The sequence below is a fragment of the Mytilus californianus genome, unplaced genomic scaffold, assembly GCF_021869535.1.
Source record: "Mytilus californianus isolate M0D057914Y unplaced genomic scaffold, xbMytCali1.0.p SCAF_1, whole genome shotgun sequence".
Lineage (NCBI taxonomy): Eukaryota > Metazoa > Mollusca > Bivalvia > Mytilida > Mytilidae > Mytilus > Mytilus californianus.
Genome location: NW_026262581.1, coordinates 36,779,818 through 36,800,248, shown reverse-complemented (window position 1 = coordinate 36,800,248; position 20,431 = coordinate 36,779,818). Strand labels below are relative to the sequence as shown.

At 33.7% G+C, this 20,431-nt stretch overlaps 1 protein-coding gene across 3 annotated transcripts in view; it reads left to right on the top strand.

The window, feature by feature from the left end:
* The window catches only part of LOC127701548 (inositol 1,4,5-trisphosphate receptor type 1-like), a 405,533-nt gene that overhangs the window by 239,606 nt on the left and 145,496 nt on the right, over window positions 1-20,431 (top strand). For all 3 annotated transcript variants that reach the window (XM_052205488.1, XM_052205479.1, XM_052205470.1), the window contains 3 exons: window positions 2,812-3,012; window positions 9,016-9,267; window positions 11,624-11,749. In XM_052205488.1, the coding sequence (XP_052061448.1) occupies window positions 2,812-3,012; window positions 9,016-9,267; window positions 11,624-11,749 (579 nt within the window). The remainder of the gene's footprint in view (window positions 1-2,811; window positions 3,013-9,015; window positions 9,268-11,623; window positions 11,750-20,431) is intronic.

Here is a 20,431-nt window from a genome sequence, read left to right as displayed (position 1 = left end):
ATATGTTATACCTGTAGAAGAACCTTGGTTATAAAGACTTTCAAACATAAAATACCGTATAGAGGGTTATTTTCGTGGGTAGTTTATTTTGGCTTATTTTGGCAGATCATTGAAAATCACCAAAATAAATTTCACAAAAATTTATGCATAGGTTTGGTACTTTCTAATAGCATTTTGTGAACAATCTATTTTTTCTGGTCGCCAGGTCAATAAAGGTATATGGTAGTTTTAACAACATAAATGTCAAAGGGCATTGTACATACATGTATTTTATACAGGACGCCTTGAGTTCTAATAAAACTGTACACCGGTAGTAGTTACTGTCAACTTATTTAAGAGTGCAAGGTATTCTGTCAGGTATTTTACCCTTATCAATTAGTATCAAATTATAAAAGAGTTATAAGTCACCCTTGATTATTTTATAACTTAATTAGTACAACAAAGGTCAATTTCGTAAGTAATCAACTGTAATATTTACAAGAAGTTTGTACACCTGATCTTAGTTACCTGTATTCTATTAATTAACTGTATCAGAATATAATCAATAAATAAGACGTCATTCAGGTAAAAAAAATCCTTCAACCATAACAATAAACACTTGTTTGATTGACTATTTTTACTGCAACCATTTCAGTATCCGCCAAAATATGTAATTGGGAATTAAGGATCCACCAAAATAAAATAAAAACCGCCAAAATTTTTCTTATACTTTGTTGCTCCTCAATCGCGAAATTTTACACTCGCAAACAAAACCCGCTATACGGTATAACGATAATCAGTATTGAAAGTAGACAAGATGTGTGCACTCATATTATTTCTTCTTTAATCAATTGTGCATGTCAAAATTGCACAAAAAAAATGAACTGTAGATTTTTCTGTATGTACCTGAATAATAGTATAATTTCACAAGACTTTTATCTTATTTCACCTTCTACATGATGCATGTTCTACTGAAAAGTCTATAAACTACAGTACATTTAATAAAAAACAAAAAACACAAGGTGAAAAATATCTTTTTGTTTGAAAGTTGTTTTATTTTTGTTGTAAAACTTTTTTGATATGAAATTTTGTGTTTTGACCTCCAAGATGCAAAAATTAAACATATATATTTATATTTAAAGTAAGTCGTGATGGTTAATTTTTCTTTGGATATTTTAATAGTGCAAATAAAATTTTATTAAAAAAAAATCTCTTCTGTATTGTATGCCTTAAAAAAATGAATCCATTTATATTGTGTTTTTAAAAATAATAATATCTTATTTATATCTGCAATAACACAAACAAATGTGGTAGACTGCTTAATAAATTATATTAACCACAGCTCACTTTTTCATAGAATAATAAAAACATTTCTTTTTTATTTGGGGGGATGCAGTAAACAAAATAATACACAGTAAATTCTTGTGAAACAAAACAAAACAATACGAAGCAAGTATTAGGATACATAACCAAATATTTGTTTAGTACATGTTGAGACAAAGGAGATGTGGGATATATGCAAACAAGACAGCAAACCAACAACACAAAAAACATCCAGAGGTCAACAAATGTTCACCTCTGTCTGAAATAACAGTCTTTACTAACTAGCTTTGTCAACCTTGGTAGTCTAAATAGCTTACTACTAATAGTAATAATAACAAATTGCTTTAAACAAGTGAATTTGTAGATGGTTAATTAAAGACTGTTTGATCATTGTTATTTATGATAAAGCTAATGATATGAAACTGGATATATTCTGGATGGTAAATCTTCAAGATTATTAGTGTTTAGATGTGCATAACATGTGCTTCATTTTCAATTTAAAAAACACACTAATTCAAAATGGGAGATAATGATTGAACAAATTAGAACATAATTATTAAACAACATCTTGTGGAATAAGAATTTGATATTTTAAATACAAATGAACTTTAATGCAACTTTGGAGAGATACAATATGATAAATATGTTCATGACACAATATCAAATATGTGTTACATTGGCACTTCATGTATCAAAACTTTATAAATGTAGTCAAGATTGCCTGTTGTCATTCTCATAAAAAAATCTTACAAGAAAATTTCAATTATATTTAAGTCATGAACACTTGAAAATTTATGATTAATTTTAGTTGTAAAATTTTTAACTCCCCTCATAGACTGATAAATAATGGTTTAATGTTTTCTGCAGGGCCATTTTACTGACCTTTGATTTAAAATGAAGTATTTTTCATTAGAAATGACAAATAAAAAAACAATTGTGGAGAAATAAGGTTAGATCAGTGCGCTTATTTTGGGGTTAAATGCGAAGGACAATGATTCAAATATTATATATGGCATTTTTGAATGTTTATCTCTGTTAAAAATATATTTTGAATGACTTCATTAGAAAATTATTTGTTAGAAATTAATTTGAGATATATATGAATGAAAGAAGATGTGGGGGTATTTAAATGAGATAAAAGAATTCATCAGCATGATCAGAAGACATTCGTAGAGTTCAGTATACAGTCTTCAACAATGGACAGATGTCTATACCAAGCTCTAAATTGAGAAAAAGTTGTAAATAGCTTAATCTAGATAAATATCAAAGATCTGACAATTTTGTACATTTTTTTATTGTTGAAATTTTATAGAGAACAAAATTCCTTGTCCAAATATTTATAATGCATTGCCTAAGAAAAAGGGAAGATAGTATAGTATTGTACAAATATTTAGGATAAATTGTTAATTTATGCAGTGAACTTTCTTAATTTCATTTCAATACAAATTATTTACTGTCAATAGAGAATATAAATATATTATCATTTAATTGAAAATATTATGATTTCAGTTACTTGAAGCTGAAACGATGACTGCCATTTTCCAAGACAATACTGTGCTTTGTAATGATATATCAGAAGCAGTAGTGCAACACTTTGTTCATTGTATAGAAACACATGGTAGACATGTGCCATATATCAAGTTTCTACAGAACATTGTTAAAGCAGAGAATAAGTACATTAAAAAATGTCAGGATATGGTTATGGCAGAGGTAAATACTGAATTGTTTAAGAAATATAGAGAATATTAATATTATAAAAATTGAAATGAAAGGTTGATATTAAAGATTATATTTCTTAAGTAGACTAATATACATACACCACAGTATTTATTTAAATTAATAGCATACCTGGCCTAAAGGGCCAGTTGGAGCTATTTGTCATCACTTGAAGTCTGTCATCTGTTAAATTTTTCAAAAAATTTTCACCACTGAAACAACCCAGCTAATTGCAACCAAACTTGGACAAAAGATCCTTTGGGTTTCTAGTGTAAAATTGTGTTTGGTGAACCCGCCTGCCAACCAACATGGCCACCCTTGCTAAAACTAGAACAAAGGGGTAAAATATTGTCTAATATCTTGAAAACTGTTATAGGTAGAGGAATTCTACCTGGGCAATAATGCTCAGTAAATAAATGTCCACCTACTTTCCATATTCACCAAAATTTTCCAATAAATCTTTATTTTAAATGACATATTTCACTAATTTTTGCATTTTGTCTATTATCTTGAAAACTATAAAAGGTTGTGAGAAACTTTGAACAGCAAAATTGATCAACAAGACAAGATCTACAAATAAGTTGAATGAGTAAAATAGTTTGACAACTCATTAAAGGAGTTATTGCCCTTAAATGATGACTTTTTTTACCAACTTTTGTCTATTAGTTACTTGAAAATTTATAAAAGATTGAGAGAAACTTTAAAATTTGAAATAATTAGCCAATTAAGATCTTCAATGATGTCAACATGGCCAAAATTGTTAGATGACTCCTGATAGGAGTTAGAAATTAAGGCAACAGTAGCTTACCAATGTTCAAATCTAGTAAAAAGAGACTATTCAAGGTAAACAAAAATCATAAGCCATGTGAGCTTTGCCATCAATTGGCCTCTGTTGTCTGTTCATTGTTGTTAACTTCTTAAAAAATCTTCTCTGAAATAACTTGGCCAAATGTGACCAAACTTTACTTGAATGTTCTTTGGGAATATTGATTAAAACTGTATCTGAGGATTTGATCCATTAACAAACATGGTCGCTGTTGCTAAAAATATTACATAGGGGTGATATGCAGATTTTGAATGTGTTTCTAAAGGCATGACTGAACAGCTTTGATCCAATCAGATTAAGTGCCAGTTGTTCATCTCGCTTGTGCTTTACCCATTTTCTGGCATAGTCCTCAACTCCAGTAGTTTGAAATTCTTACTGTTCATGTGCTGATAACTCTCTAAGGTGATTATTTATTCATGATGCAAAGGTTCCAGTTATAACATGAACAGCAGGACTATATCTGTATGGGGAAGATGCACAAGAGCAATGGTGAGGTTTGAATTTTACATCTCTGATGGTAAAATTGTGGTTGAAAATCTTGGTAGCAATAGGTTTGGTGTATATATATATACAGTCGAACCTCGTTGTGTCGAAGTTGAAGGGACTGGACCAAAGTATTCGACTCATCCGAGGTTCGACTTATCCGAGGTTCGACTCATCTGAGGTTCAACTCATCCGAGGTCGAGTGTGTTGTCATAAATTTGGAATGCATGAAACACGGTATGAGATTTGCGTAAACTACATACTTTGAACAGTGTGCCTTTTTTCGATAAGACACTGTATGATTGTGTATTCAATCTCCATTTTTGGTCCTTCATAATAATTAAACACACAAGTACAGATACAAATCATGCACAAATAAAATCAACAGTCTACACAAATATTTACAAAGGTCAGTCACTATAAATTATGAAATCACTTGCGGAACGAAATAAGGTCTGAACGGTCTCTGATGAGGTCGTCTGCTTTACATTATCAAAATTGTCTTAATCCTTTTATTTATTGTAATTAATGAGTTTTAATTCTAACGATTCATTTAATCTCGGCTTGGGTCATTTAAATTCGTTTCGTTTTTATACGACTGCAAAAAATTATGCGGTCGTATATTGGTATGACGTTGGCGTCGTTGTCGTCGTCCGAAGACACATTGGTTTTCGCACTCTAACTTTAGTTTAAGTGAATGGATCTCTATGAAATTTTACCATAAGGTTCAATACCACAAAAGGAAGGTTGGGATTGATTTTGGGGGTTATGGTACCAACAGTTAAGGAATTAGGGGCCAAAAAGCGGCCAAAAATAAGCATTTTTGGCATTAATATTGATTCACTTATAGGGTCTTTGCATCGGCACTAAACACATTTATTTAAAAACCAGTTGTTGGCATGACACGGGTTATGTTCTTCTCATATATGTTATGATGGTATGATACTGGACCCCTAACGGGAAGGAATGTGCCTGATATTCATATGATGAAGACATAATCTTTCAATCAGTTTAATTGAAGTCTGGAGCTGGCATGTCAGTTAACTGCTAGTAGTCTGTTGTTATTTATGTATTATTGTCATTTTGTTTATTTTCTTTGGTTACATCTTCTGACATCAGACTCGGACTTCTCTTGAACTGAATTTTAATGTGCGTATTGTTATGCGTTTACTTTTCTACATTGGCTAGAGGTATAGGGGGAGGGTTGAGATCTCATAAACATGTTTAACCCCGCCGCATTTTTGCGCCTGTCCCAAGTCAGGAGCCTCCAGCCTTTGTTAGTCTTGTATTATTTTTATACGACCGCAAAAAAATTTTTGTGGTCGTATATTGGTATGACGTTGGCGTTGGCGTCGTCGTCGTCATCGTCTGGCGTCGTCCGGCGTCGTCCGAAGACACATTGGTTTTCGCACTCTAACTTTAGTTTAAGTGAATGGATCTCTATGAAATTTTACCACAAGGTTCAATACCACAAAAGGAAGGTTGGGATTGATTTTGGGGGTTATGGTACCAACAGTAAAGGAATTAGGGGCCAAAAAGGGGCCAAAAATAAGCATTTTTGTAATTTCCAGACATAACTTGTGTGTTAGTGTATGGATCTCTCTGACATTGTACCACAAGGTTCCATATCACAACAGGAATGCTGGGATTGATTTTGGGGGTAATTGCCTCAAAATTTTAGAAATTAGGGGCCAAAAAAGGGGCCAAAAACAAGCATTTTTCTAGTTTCATGACAATAACTTGTGTGTAAGTGTATTGATCTTTCTGAAATTGTACTACAAGATTCCATATCACAAAGGGAAAGCTGGAATTGAGTTTGGGGGTAATTGCCGAAACGTTTAGGAATTTGGGGCCACAAAGGGGCCAAAAATAAGCATTTTTCTAGTTTCCAGACAATTACTTGTGTTCAAGTGTATGGATCTCTCTGAAGTTGTACTGCAAGGTACCATACCACAAAGGGAAGGCTGGGATTGAGTTTGGGGGTGATGAATCATAAGGGGGTTCAAAAAATTGGGGGGGGGGGATTTTTTTTTTTTTCCTTTTTTTTTTCTTTTAAAATTTTCCATTTTAAGTTGGTTATTTCTGTTTTATATTTAAAAGCAAATAATAATGATATGGTAGGAGATACACACCAAACAGGATGTGTAAATTATTATATAATAAGTATTGTGCAATAGCAAGAAATTTTCAATTGCACAGTATTGCACAATAGCAAGAAATCTTCAATTGCACAGTATTGCGCAATAGCAAGAAATCTTCAATTGCACAGTATTGTGCAATAGCAAGAAATATCCAATAGCACAATATTGCGCAATAGCAAGAAATTGTCAATTGTGCAGTATTGCGCAATAGCAAGAAATATTCAATTGCACAGTATTGTGCAAAAGAAGATACTTCGTATAAATTGCTTATTTCTTGACCAATTTCAATGGGGTTTTATTCTTGAATTCTTGGGGTTCTTTAATATGCTGATTCTAACTGTGTATTAAGTTTTTGGATTTTGGGCCCCGTTTTTAAATTGGTCCACATTGAGGTCCAAAGGGTCCAAAATTAAACTTCGTTTGATTTCATCAAAAATTGAATTATTGGGGTTCTTTGATATGCCGAATCTAACCGTGTATTTAGATTTTTAATTTTTGGTTCCGTTTTCAAATTGGTCTACATTAAGGTCCAAAGGGTCCAAAATTAAACTTAGTTTGATTTTAACAAAAATTGAATTTTTAGGGTTCTTTGATATGCTGAATCTAAACATGTATTTAGATTTTTGATTATGGGCCCAGTTTTCAAGTTGGTCCAAATCGGGGTCCAAAATTAAACTTTTGTTTGATTTCAACAAAAATTGAATATATGGGATTCTTTGATATGCTGAATCTAACCATGTATTTAGATTTTTGATTTTTGGGCCCCATTATCAACTTTGTCCACATTGAGGTCAAAAGGGTCCAAAATTAATCTTTGTTTGATTTCATCAAAAATTGAATTCTTGGGGTTCTTTGATATGCTGAATCTAACCATGTATTTAGATTTTGGATATTGGACCATAAAAGGTGAATGTCCAATTTAAAATTTTTAAGTTCTGTGTCGGAAACCTATGCTGTGTCAAATATTTAATCACAATCCAAATTCAGAGCTGTATCAAGCTTGAATGTTGTGTCCATACTTGCCCCAACTGTTCAGGGTTCGACCTCTGCGGTCGTATCAAGCTGCGCCCTGCAGAGCATTTTATTATCTCATGTGAAATATGTTCAACACACTAACGTTCCGCTTGAACAATCAACAAAGGCGTTAATTATCGGCCACCATAAACATGACATGTTAACTGTTATACAAACAAGTATGTTTACTCAGCTTTAATCTCTCTTGAAAAATGATTAGGTTACATAAGAAATACATCCGATTTGAATTTTTATCATTAGGTCTGCATTTTTCAAAATATCTTACTTTCGAACTTAGAGACATCGGGGTCAATTTACAATAATTTTATATCGATGGGACTATAAAATTTACTCGACTTAACTGAGTATTCAAATCAACCTAGTTCGACTCATCAGAGGTAATTATGGATTGATCAAACGGGAATTTTACCGGGACCTAGAAGTTACTTCGACTCCTCCGAGTTTTGACACAAACAAGTTCGACACAACGAGGTTCGACTGTATATATATATATATGAATACATGTATATGAAATGACAGGTGTAGTTTTATCTTTAATGTGGTCCGGTATTGTTTTCTGCACAGATTTTTTGTGGATAATGTTGTTAATATTAATGGCTTCCAAACCCTTGTTAGGGAATTCTACTTGAAAAAAACTATTTTTTCATCATCTTGGGAAGTAGTTGGCACATGTTTAAATAGCGAATGGTTATCAAAATCAATAATTATTGCAATAAATCTAACCTTGGCATAATTTGTAACAATAATGGAAGTGTTTTGGGTTTCTTGAAATATTGAATTGAGCTTTGATAAAAGTATGGAAAAGAGTTTAGTTCCAATATAGTGAATTTCCAAAGGTTTATGAACACAGGATAACACACGGTGTGAACACCAGGGGGTGTATATTTTTAATGACCAACTACATGAGGTATTAAATAATTATAATTTTTATGCCCCCGCCGTCACCGGAGGGGGCATTAAGTGTTACCCTTGTCTGTCTGTCCGTCCTTCTGTATGTCTGTAGGTACGTCCCAAAATTGGTTTCCGTTCTCTAATTTTAGTTTGCCTCAACCAAATGTTATGAAATGTATACACAATGCTTATTACCACAAAACACAGATCAAGTTTGAATTTGGGTGGCGTCACTTTTACTGTTCTCAAGTTATGCCCCTTTATAATGTTATATGCAAGTGGGGGCATCATCTGTGTCCATCTGTGTCCCAAGGACACATTCTCCATTTTTGACATCAATACAACTGGGACTGGACAAAATAACCTGCACCATCAATTTTGTTTTTGCATCCCTCAGGGATGCTGTTCCCAATTCTCAAATCCAAAAATCTTCTCTTTGTAAGTGATAGAGTGTACTCAATATGGGATCATTTGTTGAATGATAGATTTTTTATATAATCCTCGCTTTCATGGAAACAATGGAATGATCAGGCAGTTGAAAATGTTTAAAGAGAAATTTATTGTTCTCAGACATGTAGTGAATGTTAGTATAAATTAACATGGCCAACATGTATATTTCAGCTTGTGAATGTTGGAGAGGAAGTACTACTATTTTACAATGACAGATCATCATTCAATCAGTTCACTGAATTAATGAGATCTGAGAGACATAGAACTGATGCCGCAAGTCCACTTATCTACCACATCAATTTAGTACAACTACTTGCTCTGTGTACTGAAGGCAAGAATGTTTACACAGAGATAAAGTGTCACTCATTACTTCCATTAGATGACATTGTTAGAGTAGTCACACACCCAGACTGTATTCCTGAGGTAGGTATCTTTGTATCTTTAAATTTATGAGCAGTACGTCTAAAATCGTCAGGTGACTTCTTATTGGAGTTATTGCCCTTCATTGACGATTTTTATTAATTTTATGTGTTTTGCCTTATATCTTAAAATTTATAATGGAAAGATAGAATCTTTAAATAGCAAAATTGATCAAGACAAGTTCTACAAATTGTTTTGACTCCTTATTGGAGTTATTGCTCTCTAATGATGATTTTTACCATTTTTGACGAGCCTTCGACTTAAGTCAAAAAAGCGAGACATAGCGATCCTACATTCCGTCAACGTCGTCGGCGGCGGCGTCCACAAATATTCACTCTGTGGTTAAAGTTTTTGAAATTTTAATAACTTTCTTAAACTATCCTGGATTTCTACCAAACTTGGACAGAAGTTTGTTTATGATCATAAGATAGTATCCAGAAGTACATTTTGTAAAAATAAAATTCCATTTTTTCCGTATTTTACTTATAAATGGACTTAGTTTTTCTGCAGGGAAATATTACATTCACTCTGTGGTTAAAGTTTTTAAAATTTTAATAACTTTCTTAAACTATCCTGGGTTTGTACCATACATGGACAGAAGCTTGTTTATGATCATAAGATAGTATCTAAATTTTGTAAAAAAATAAATCCATTTTATCCTTATTTTACTTTTAAATTGACTTAGATTTTCTGCCAGGAAACAACACATTCACTCTGTGGTTAAAGTTTTTAAAATTTTAATAACTTTCTTATACTATTTTGGATTTGTACCAAACTTGGACAGATGCTTGTTTATGATCAAAAGCTAGTATCTAGAAGGAAATTTAAAAAAAAAATAAATCCATTTTTTCCGTATTTTACTTTTAAATGGACTTAGATTTTCTGCCAGGAAACAACATATTCACTCTGTGGTTAAAGTTTTTAAAATTTTAATAGCTTTCTTATACTATTTTGGATTTGTACCAAACTTGGACAGAAGCTTGTTTATGATCAAATGCTAGTATCTAGAAGGAAATTTTGTTTTCTTCCAGTAAACATTACATTCAGTCTGCAGTTAAAGTTTTTAAACATTTATTAGATTCATAAACTATCCTGGATTTTTACCAAACTTGGACAGAAGCTTCTTACAATCAAAAGATAGTATCAAGAGGAATATTTTTATTGATTTACTTCCTCATTTTTGTTGAGCCTGCGATTAACAGAAAAAGTAGGCGAGACACTGGGTTCCGCGGAACCCTTACAAATTTTTTGGTGTTTTTACCCATTGTTGAAGAAAAAAGTTAATTCACAAAAAGGTGCACATAGACCTAGGTGAGCAACACAGGCTCTTTAGAGCCTCTACTTTGTTGAAATCAAAAGATTTTCATATTTGATAAAATTCTTTTAGTAAGGAAAAGTCAGTTGCATAGTTAGGAGATAAAAAAAACAGGTGAACCTTTGCTTGAAACATGCATTGCACTGTAACATCAGTATCCCAGGTTAGGTGAGGGTTGAGCACTCATCCTTGTCATTATCTTTTTGTACCTATTCCAAGTCAGGAGCATGTAACTCAATGATGTTAATTGTTGCTGTCTGTCATATGTGTATTCCTTTATTGTGTTGTCATAAATCAGGCCATTGGTTTTCTCTTTTGAAGTGTTACACATTTTGTCATGTTGAGGCGTTTTATATCTGACTATACAGTATAGATTTTTCTCTTTTGTTGAGGATCTAATGGTGACCTATATTTGGTTACATCTATGTCATTTGGACTTTGTTGGATAGTTGTCTCATTGGCAATCTTACCACATATTTTTATTTCTATGTGTGTAAATAATAAGTCCAGTTGAATGTATGTTTTTATTGGATGATTTGAAAGGCACTTTGCTTCTCCCAATGATTAGGTAATATTGGTTTCATGGTTAGGTTAGAAAGCATGGTAACCTTAGCTCCTGTTTTTTTTTTTCAACCAACCCAAATCTATGAGGTCTAGGCAAGTTTTCAAGAAAGCATGCATAAATTCCTCGTCATCGTTTGCCATTATCACTACTCGTTGACAAAGAATTTTCTGCTCATTATGATGTCACACACAAAACTTTCAGATCTCTAAACAGAGGATTTTGTAAGAGTTTAAAATCTTACAATATAGACAAAAAGAATACACTAATTATTTATTTGGCACCTATAGTGAGGAATGAAATGTTTACATTGTTATTAGGAATGGGGCTATATTGTGTTTACCTTATCTGTTATGATCCGTCCTTTCAACAAACACATTTTTTTTAAATGTTGAATTACTTCATGTTTCACAAATTGAACTCCTTAATTCTGTTAATTTTGTAAAGGTGTAATTTTGTAAAGGTTTATATTATGATTGCAGGTGAAAGCAGCATACATTAACTTCCTAAATCACTGTTACATTGATACAGAGGTTGAGATGAAAGAGATTTATACCAGTCCACATATGTGGAACTTGTTTCAAAACTTCTTGGAGGATATGGGAAGGGTGAGTAGAATACAGATTAATTTATACACACAGTAAATAATACTTTTAATTTCAGTCTCTAAATTTGAAAGCTTTTACCAAAGAATCAATATTGAAAGAGGAATAATGAGAAAAATATGTTTTAAAACTAATTTAAAGGTTAAAAGATATGAATCTTGCATTTCATGTAATGCCAGACATAAAATTACATTTCTAGTGATGTCATCCACTTCTGATGTTAATTACTGTAAATATAGAAATTATTGCATGCACTTATTATTGCAATTCATGGACCCACAGCATAAATGTAAGGTTTTTTTTTGTGATCCGCCGAGATCCCAAATATTTGTATTAGCATGGTATAAAGTCAAAGCTCTTTACCTTTTTTTTAAATTTAAAAACATTAGGTTTAAATCATTTATCCAATGACTTACATTTCTATTTCTGTTAATTAATAGAATAGATTACACATAGCTTGACTGGTGTAATGGGAATCTTGAAACGATGAACAGAATTCAAATAGTTAAATATTTCATGTCTTGTTTGGGGATATAGACACCTGATTGAACGGACAAATTAAGCTTCAAAGACCCCCATCAAAATTATTAGTGTGGAAATAAATTATTTAATGTTTGATATTGAAGACCTTTTAATTTGGTTCTACAATGAAAGAAACTAAAACATTTGTTTTTAGCAAATGAAAAGGTACATAGTCATATTTCTCTGGATACAAAACAATGGAGTGTTTTCTTCTCTCTCAACTTCTCATCATCTTTTGATCAGACCAAACATATGACATATACATACCAATAAGCTTTCACAGTATTATTAATGTCATAAGTAGCTCAACTAATTACATGGTGGAACTATTTTATATACCGTTAAATTCGTTAAATAAGCCGCAGGTTTTTTTCTCTGTCATTGTCCCTGCGTGTTATACTCAGGTGCGCTTTGTGTATGTATTTTTTTCAGTTTCAGGGCAAGTGTGAAAAAAAAATATGTATCTGGATTTTTTTTTATGGAGACCGTCAGATTGTCAAGTGCTTGCAGTGACTTGATAAATTGTTCATGTGGCATATTTTGTTATGAATAAAAATATATATACTTTATCATTTGTTCTTTATTTCATTGTTGGCTTACGAAGTTGATAACCATGTGTTTATTATATAAACAAAGAAAGATAACCGTGTTTGAAAGAGGTACCATACAGGATATTAATTGTGTATTTACAATAAATATGTAATTCTTTGTTGTTGTAATGTGTTTTTAAATAAAATCTTCTTTAGAAATAATAAAGGTAGTGATTGTGTTTCTTTCCAATATTTCAAGTCTCTTTTAATGACGATGGTGATAACCATGTACTGAAATGAACCCTTTAAAGTGTTTCATAAACAAAGAAAGATAAGCGTGTTTGAAAAGAGGTACCATACAGGATATACTATTGAGGAGTAACTGCTTATTGTTTTATTGTTTCAAAATGAAATATCTTTATGAAATATTGTAGTCACATATTGGTGTAAGAAATAAAAAAAAATGAATATTAATTTTCATAATTCAATATGCTAAGACATTTATATATTGCCGTCTTATTTGAATTCCCCTTTCCGTGGCCCATCTCACTTTCAGTTAAAAATAGACAATGACTTGCAGAAACTGAATGGTTTTGTTGTAGTTTTCAACCAAGTTTAAATTGAAAAATGTTTGTTACTTAAAAAACTTAAACTTTTATTTTATAAACAACAATAAAATTCTTTAGATTTAATTTAATAATTTTTTTCCTGACTTATGGGTGAACAGTTTTCACACGTGGGTACAGGTAATTAAGTAGGTCACAATCAAGGTAAACAACGGCAGTTTTATGGCTTGGGTAACTTTTAATGAATACCTTTTCAAGATTAATTAAAATCCTTGATTCCAATTCAAACAATAAATGAGCAATCAACACCGAACTAATTTTAATCAAAACAACAAGGTTCAATGGACACCCAAGCTGTCAACACATGGCCATTGTTGACAAAAAACAACTAATGAATCTGGCATGATTAAAACAATAAGAAAATTATAATAATTTTATTAACATTTATTTATTTTAATATGAAACAAATAAATATATACAATATGTCTTTCAACTTTCTCAACAATCTGAAAATAAAAATGAAACATGTTACGGAGTGAGTTACAAGAAGGAGTGAACATTCATTACGCTAAGGTCAGTAGAATGCATGTACGTTTTCTTCAGGGTGCGCTTTATATGCAGGTGCGTTTTATGTAAGGAAAAAAACAATCCTCACCCCCAAAAACGGCCGTGCGCCTTATTTAGGGGTGCGCTTTTTAATCCGGAAAATACGGTAAATAGATTATTAAGACACAATACGTTTTGGAATGCTGTACATAAGTTATGCAGGGGCCCTGACGTGTTAAGATTATTATCCAATCAGCAAGGGGGTTTCCCAGTCACTTCTGCATGTGCTTCTCGTTTACTAATTGTTTTGCGAGATCATACTAATTAACCAATGAGATTGCTCATTAATTTTGAATTAACCAATCAGCACTTAATTAGCAGGGCTTTTGTTTTAAACGCGCAATCTTAATTATTCTTAAAGCAGCGCTTGCTTGTAGCAGTCATTTTATATTTTTCGGGAAAATAATTTCTTAACCTGCCGTTTTTTACCAGGATCGTATATAATTATTTTAACATAATATGGATTAGTATTTTCGAAGTGAAAATGAACCCAGAGATATACGAACGTGCAGACAAACGAATAAGAATCTTATTGAACATTCCCGATTGGAATTTGTTAACAGAAAGTGACATTCGTACTTTTGCAAGATATTTCCGACAGTCCGAAGGAAGTCGACGATTTGTTTATTGGAGTATTAAGCTGGACTGTGCAGCTTCATGCAATGGCTGTTTCTTCTGTGGTTACATCACAAAGATGTGCGTTTGCGCTTCCAACGCGTCAGTGAGACGCGATTAACTTTTTGCAATCAACTGTATTTTTAATTATTAACATTCAACAGCACATTAAAAATGTCCGACGACGAAGACGTTACGTTCATGACTACAGCCGAAAGACAGTCGTCTGATAAAGTGAGGGCGTGGGCCAATGTCATGAAGCTGACTGAAGCTACAGCCGATGCTATTTTGGAGCTTGGTTTTAACAGCATGGAAGCGTTATCTCTTATCGAAGCTGACGATTTAAAAGAGACTAATATTCCAATTGGACAAAAGAAGCTCTTGTTAAAGGCAGTGAAAAAGACTTTTCCACACGAAATTAATGGCGAGTTCGCGGAGACGGCATCTACATCAAGAGCATGCGCACAACGTGGTGACGTAGAATTTCAAGATGGCGAATTTGGAAATGCTTCCGGAGGAAACAAAGATGGCGGCTCCAGTGGAACAAACAAAGATGGCGGTTTCCGGGGACCGAACAAAGATGGCGGTGCCCATGGAAATAACAAAGATGGCGGCTCACCCGAGGATTACTACATACAGGCGGTGCTAAAGCAGTTAGCTAACCAAAAGCAACAAGAACTTTCACCTGTTGCAGTGAATCCAAGTGACAATTTAATGAACAATTTAGGTATAAACTCTAGCATATCTTGGCAGGATCCTCAAATTTATTTGAAATCATCAAATATAGACTGTAAAATTAATTTTTATGATATTTCGGATTTTGTTTCATATGATATAGGGGGGACCAGCATGCCTGAGGAACGCCTAATTTCGGATTCATCAGGGGGGCAACTTGTGTTTAAATCGGGACCTTTAAGACCGAAACTTGAATCCCTGTCTCTGTGTCAGTGGTCTAGGGCAAATTTGTCCATCATGTACAAATTGCTAAGCACAGGTGAACTGACACAGACACAGGTGCTCGATTATTTGTCATATACCATGAGATTTTACCACTTGGTGTCATCTTGTGAATTTGTGTCAGTGCTGTTTTTTGATAGGGAATACCGTAGACTCCAAAAACAACACAATTTTAGGTGGGGCACTGACATTCCTCATTTGCAGTCTGTGTACCTTCGGCCAAAAGCCATGTACACTAAACCTCAGGCATCTGGTCCAGCAAAGTTTGCAAGTAAACAGCAGGACAATGTAAAGTATACCTCACACTCTGCAGAAGGTATAGAAATCTGCAGAAAGTATAACAGTAGGAAAGGTTGCACATTACAAAGCTGTCGTTTTGCGCATATTTGTTCAATCCAGGGGTGTGGGGCCCATCATCAATCCTTTGCCCATCCAAAAAACCAGGTATAAAGGTAAAGCCTGTGCGTGACCTAGATTTTAATGTTTGGCAAGAAGAATTAAAAAATGATTTTGATAAGGATTTTCTTTTACATGGTATAAAAAATGGCTTTGACATTGTTCAAAATGATTTGGCTTTAATAAAAATATCAGCAAAAAATCACCCTTCAGCTCTTCCCTCAAGTCCGTTATATGAAAAAGCTCATCAACAGATTTTAACTGAAATTGAAAATGGGAATTATGAGTTAACTAAATCTACACCCAAAATTATCAGTCCATTAGGTGTCATTCCAAAACCTGATGGAGGTGTAAGAATAATCCATGATTGTAGCAGACCACTTGGGTCAGCTGTTAATGATTTTGCTGGGGATATGGAAAAACAAAAGTTTCAATCTGTTGATGATGCAGCAAAATTAGTCACAAAAAATTGTTTCATGGCTAAAGTCGATTTGAAATCTGCTTACAGATCTGTTGGCATCAGTCGCTGTAGTCAACAGGTAACAGGTTTACAATGGACTTTCCCTGACGGTCAAACCCATACCTTTATTGATAAAAAATTGCCCTTTGGCTCAAAATTAGCACCTGGTATTTTTCATAGAATTTCACAGGCTATTCGCCGCATGATGTCACGCAGAGGCTTTACCGTTATTGCATATTTAGATGATTTCTTCATCTGCGAACTCACTAAACAGTGTTGTGCACAAGGCCTAAGAGTCTTGATTGATTTGCTGCGCAAGTTAGGCTTTGCAATAAGTTGGTCCAAGGTCTTTGACCCTTGCCCGAAATTAGTATTTTTAGGTGTGGAGATAGACTCCACAACATTGGAATTAAGATTACCTTTGACAAAACTAGAGCAGCTAAGGGCAGAATTAGCAGATTTTAAGCAGCGCAAGCATGTTTCAAAGAAACAATTGCAGTCCCTTGCGGGAAAACTAAATTGGGCTTCTTCAGTGGTTCACGGCGGAAGAGTTTTTCTTCGGAGAATCATTGATGGCATTATGAAGCTTAAGCATGACTGGCACAAAATGCGCTTATGCGGTGATATCTTGCATGATATCCATTGGTGGTACAATTTTATGTCCACTTTTAATGGGAAATCCTTCTTACTAAACACTAATCCTGTCACCTCAGTATACACTGATGCTTGCAAAACAGGTGCAGGGGGTATTTTTGGTACAGATTGGTTTTATGTTAATTGGAAAGAGGATTTCCCATTTGTGCAAACTTTGCATATAAATGAGCAAGAGGCATTTGCTGTGGCTTTGGCGGCCAAGCGATGGGCTAAGTGTTGGAAAAATAGGCGTGTACATATTTTTTGTGATAATTCATCAACTGTAAGTTGTATCAATAAGTGTACGTCTAAGAACAAACTTTTGATGACTTTTTTGCGCGAGTTGTTCTGGCTTTCTGCTTCTTATAATTTTCATCTTGTGGCTATTCACCTGCCAGGCAAGGAGAATGATATGGCTGATGCTGTTTCACGGTTGCACGATTTAAAGTTATGTAAATTTTTTATGAAGGAATGCTTACCAGCCCCGTTGTTTGTGCATCACCTTGTTTCTCACATGTCCTGTCACTCCCTCCGTTTTCTTTTATTTAGGCTTACTGGCACGAAGAGAAGTTGCTAACTTGGACAATTTAGTGGACACCTTCAGGAGTTACACTTATGCTGAATCCACAAAAAAGACTTATCAGACTTATTTGAACTCTTACAGAAAATTTTGTGCACTAGTTAATATTCCTTTAGTACCTTTAAGTAAAGAAAATCTAGCTAGATACATTGCTTTTTTGTCACAAAAATTGTGCTTTAATTCTATCAGTAATTATATATCAATAATTAAACTTTTACATTTGGAGGCAGGCCAACCACCACCAATAGATTCTCATTATATTCATACCATTTTGCAGGGGGCTAAACGTGTATTAGGTACAATGGTTCAAAGAAAACTCCCTATTACACCTCAGCTTTTAAAAAAGATTTTAACTACCCTGGATCTTCAGAATCAAAATCATATTAGTTTTTGGGCAGCATGCTTGGTTGCCTTTTTCTCCTTTTTCAGAAAGTCAAATTTATTTGTCCCCACTTTGGCTGAATTTGATGCTGGTAAGCACCTCAGCAGACAAGACATTGTTTTTCAAACAAGTGGCACATTGCTTCGCATAAGAAAGTCAAAGACCATACAATTTGCAAACAGGTTGTTGGAAATTCCACTTCCCAGAATCCTTAATTCCCCTCTTTGTCCTTCACAGGCACTGCTATTACATGTTAAAATGATACCAGCTGTCAGCTGTCCATCTCCTGCCTTCTTGTACATATCTAAGGGAACAACAGTTCCTTTAACATATTCCACGTTTCTTCACATGCTTAAGCATTCTTTATCACAACTTAAATTGGACACCAGTGGCTACTCTGGTCATAGCTTTCGCAGGGGTGGGGCTACATTCGCTTTGGAATGTGGAGTTTCGTCAAATCTCATCCAGGCTCAGGGGGATTGGAAAAGTGAGGCATACAAAGGTTACTTGGACCCTTCCTTTTCTCATAAACAGCAAGTCATGAATGCCTTTGCATCCGCTCTAAGTCAATAGCGTCCTTCTGATGCATGAACCTAATTTACTACCTTTCCACAGGTTTGGGATTATTTTGGAGTACCACAGTTTTTCAACTTTATTTTGCTTTCTTTGTAAATATGTTTATTGCTTATTGATATGCAAAGAAAATATTAAACTGTGATTCTTCTCCCAAACCTGTGTTTGTTCAGTTTGTACTTAATACAATAACCAGTTAGCATATGTCTTGGTCCTGTTACTTAACTCTGATTAGTGTAAACCAAGTGCCTTTGTCTGCACTGTAACTCTTCAGCATTTGGTTCGGGCACCAAAGGGATAGCAACCTGGTTATTGGTACCACTGGCCTTATTAATTAACATCAAATAAGGGAGGATCTGGGTGGGACAAGTTTTGTGACTTAATGGAACTATTTTATATAAATAGATTATTAAGACACAATACGTTTTGGAATGCTGTACATAAGTTATGCAGGGGCCCTGACGTGTTAAGATTATTATCCAATCAGCAAGGGGGTTTCCCAGTCACTTCTGCATGTGCTTCTCGTTTACTAATTGTTTTGCGAGATCATACTAATTAACCAATGAGATTGCTCATTAATTTTGAATTAACCAATCAGCACTTAATTAGCAGGGCTTTTGTTTTAAACGCGCAATCTTAATTATTCTTAAAGCAGCGCTTGCTTGTAGCAGTCATTTTATATTTTTCGGGAAAATAATTTCTTCCCACCCTCCACTCCCTAGTGGACTTTTATTTTTATTTGCTATATACATATATTACGGATATTGTTGCATTCGTAGAATCTATGCATACTTTTATATTGTTTAATTAGTAGAGTAGTAATGTTTTAAAGAACTCACAGTTTTTATGTACTTCTTGTATGGAGTACCACAGTTTTTCAACTTTATTTTGCTTTCTTTGTAAATATGTTTATTGCTTATTGATATGCAAAGAAAATATTAAACTGTGATTCTTCTCCCAAACCTGTGTTTGTTCAGTTTGTACTTAATACAATAACCAGTTAGCATATGTCTTGGTCCTGTTACTTAACTCTGATTAGTGTAAACCAAGTGCCTTTGTCTGCACTGTAACTCTTCAGCATTTGGTTCGGGCACCAAAGGGATAGCAACCTGGTTATTGGTACCACTGGCCTTATTAATTAACATCAAATAAGGGAGGATCTGGGTGGGACAAGTTTTGTGAATTAATCCCTGGATTTATTGTAAAAACAAAAACACTTTAAGTGACCCCAGGAACTAGTTTTCTTAACAATCACACCTATAGTAAAAAATATTGCCATTGTAAGTCAGTCACATTTTTTGCAATAATGAAAACATCACATTAATTTCAGTATTTAGTTCAACTATAATATATTGTCTTTGGACAATGTTAAATTTCAAATCAATTATTTACACCTTTTGTGTGTGAGTGAGATATGATGCATACCTGCCAACTTTTGAAAATCCCCATGGGGGTTTTAGTGCGGGAAAACATTTTAAGGGTTATTTTTTCGCTGCATTTTTTGCATGTGCTGTTTTTTTTTGTTTTTTTTACTATAGAAATAGTGTTCAGTGTCATATCTTCTTTTTTCTTATGGTATACTGATAATGAGCTACTAAGCCTTTTTCTTCAGTGTCCCCTGCGCAACGCGTTGCTGGGGACATAGAAATACTGGGCGTCTGAACGGCCTTGTTAGCGCTCTCACCTGTACAATTCACGCCAGATTTTTATGAAACTTATATCATAGGTTTATATTAGCAATGTCTTGGACAAATTCGAAAATTAATGCCGATCTATTATTTTTAAAAGAGTTATGCTCCTTGGAAACATTAATTATATGGAAAATTGCATCGTTAGTGCTCTCATGTGTACAATTCTTGCCAGAT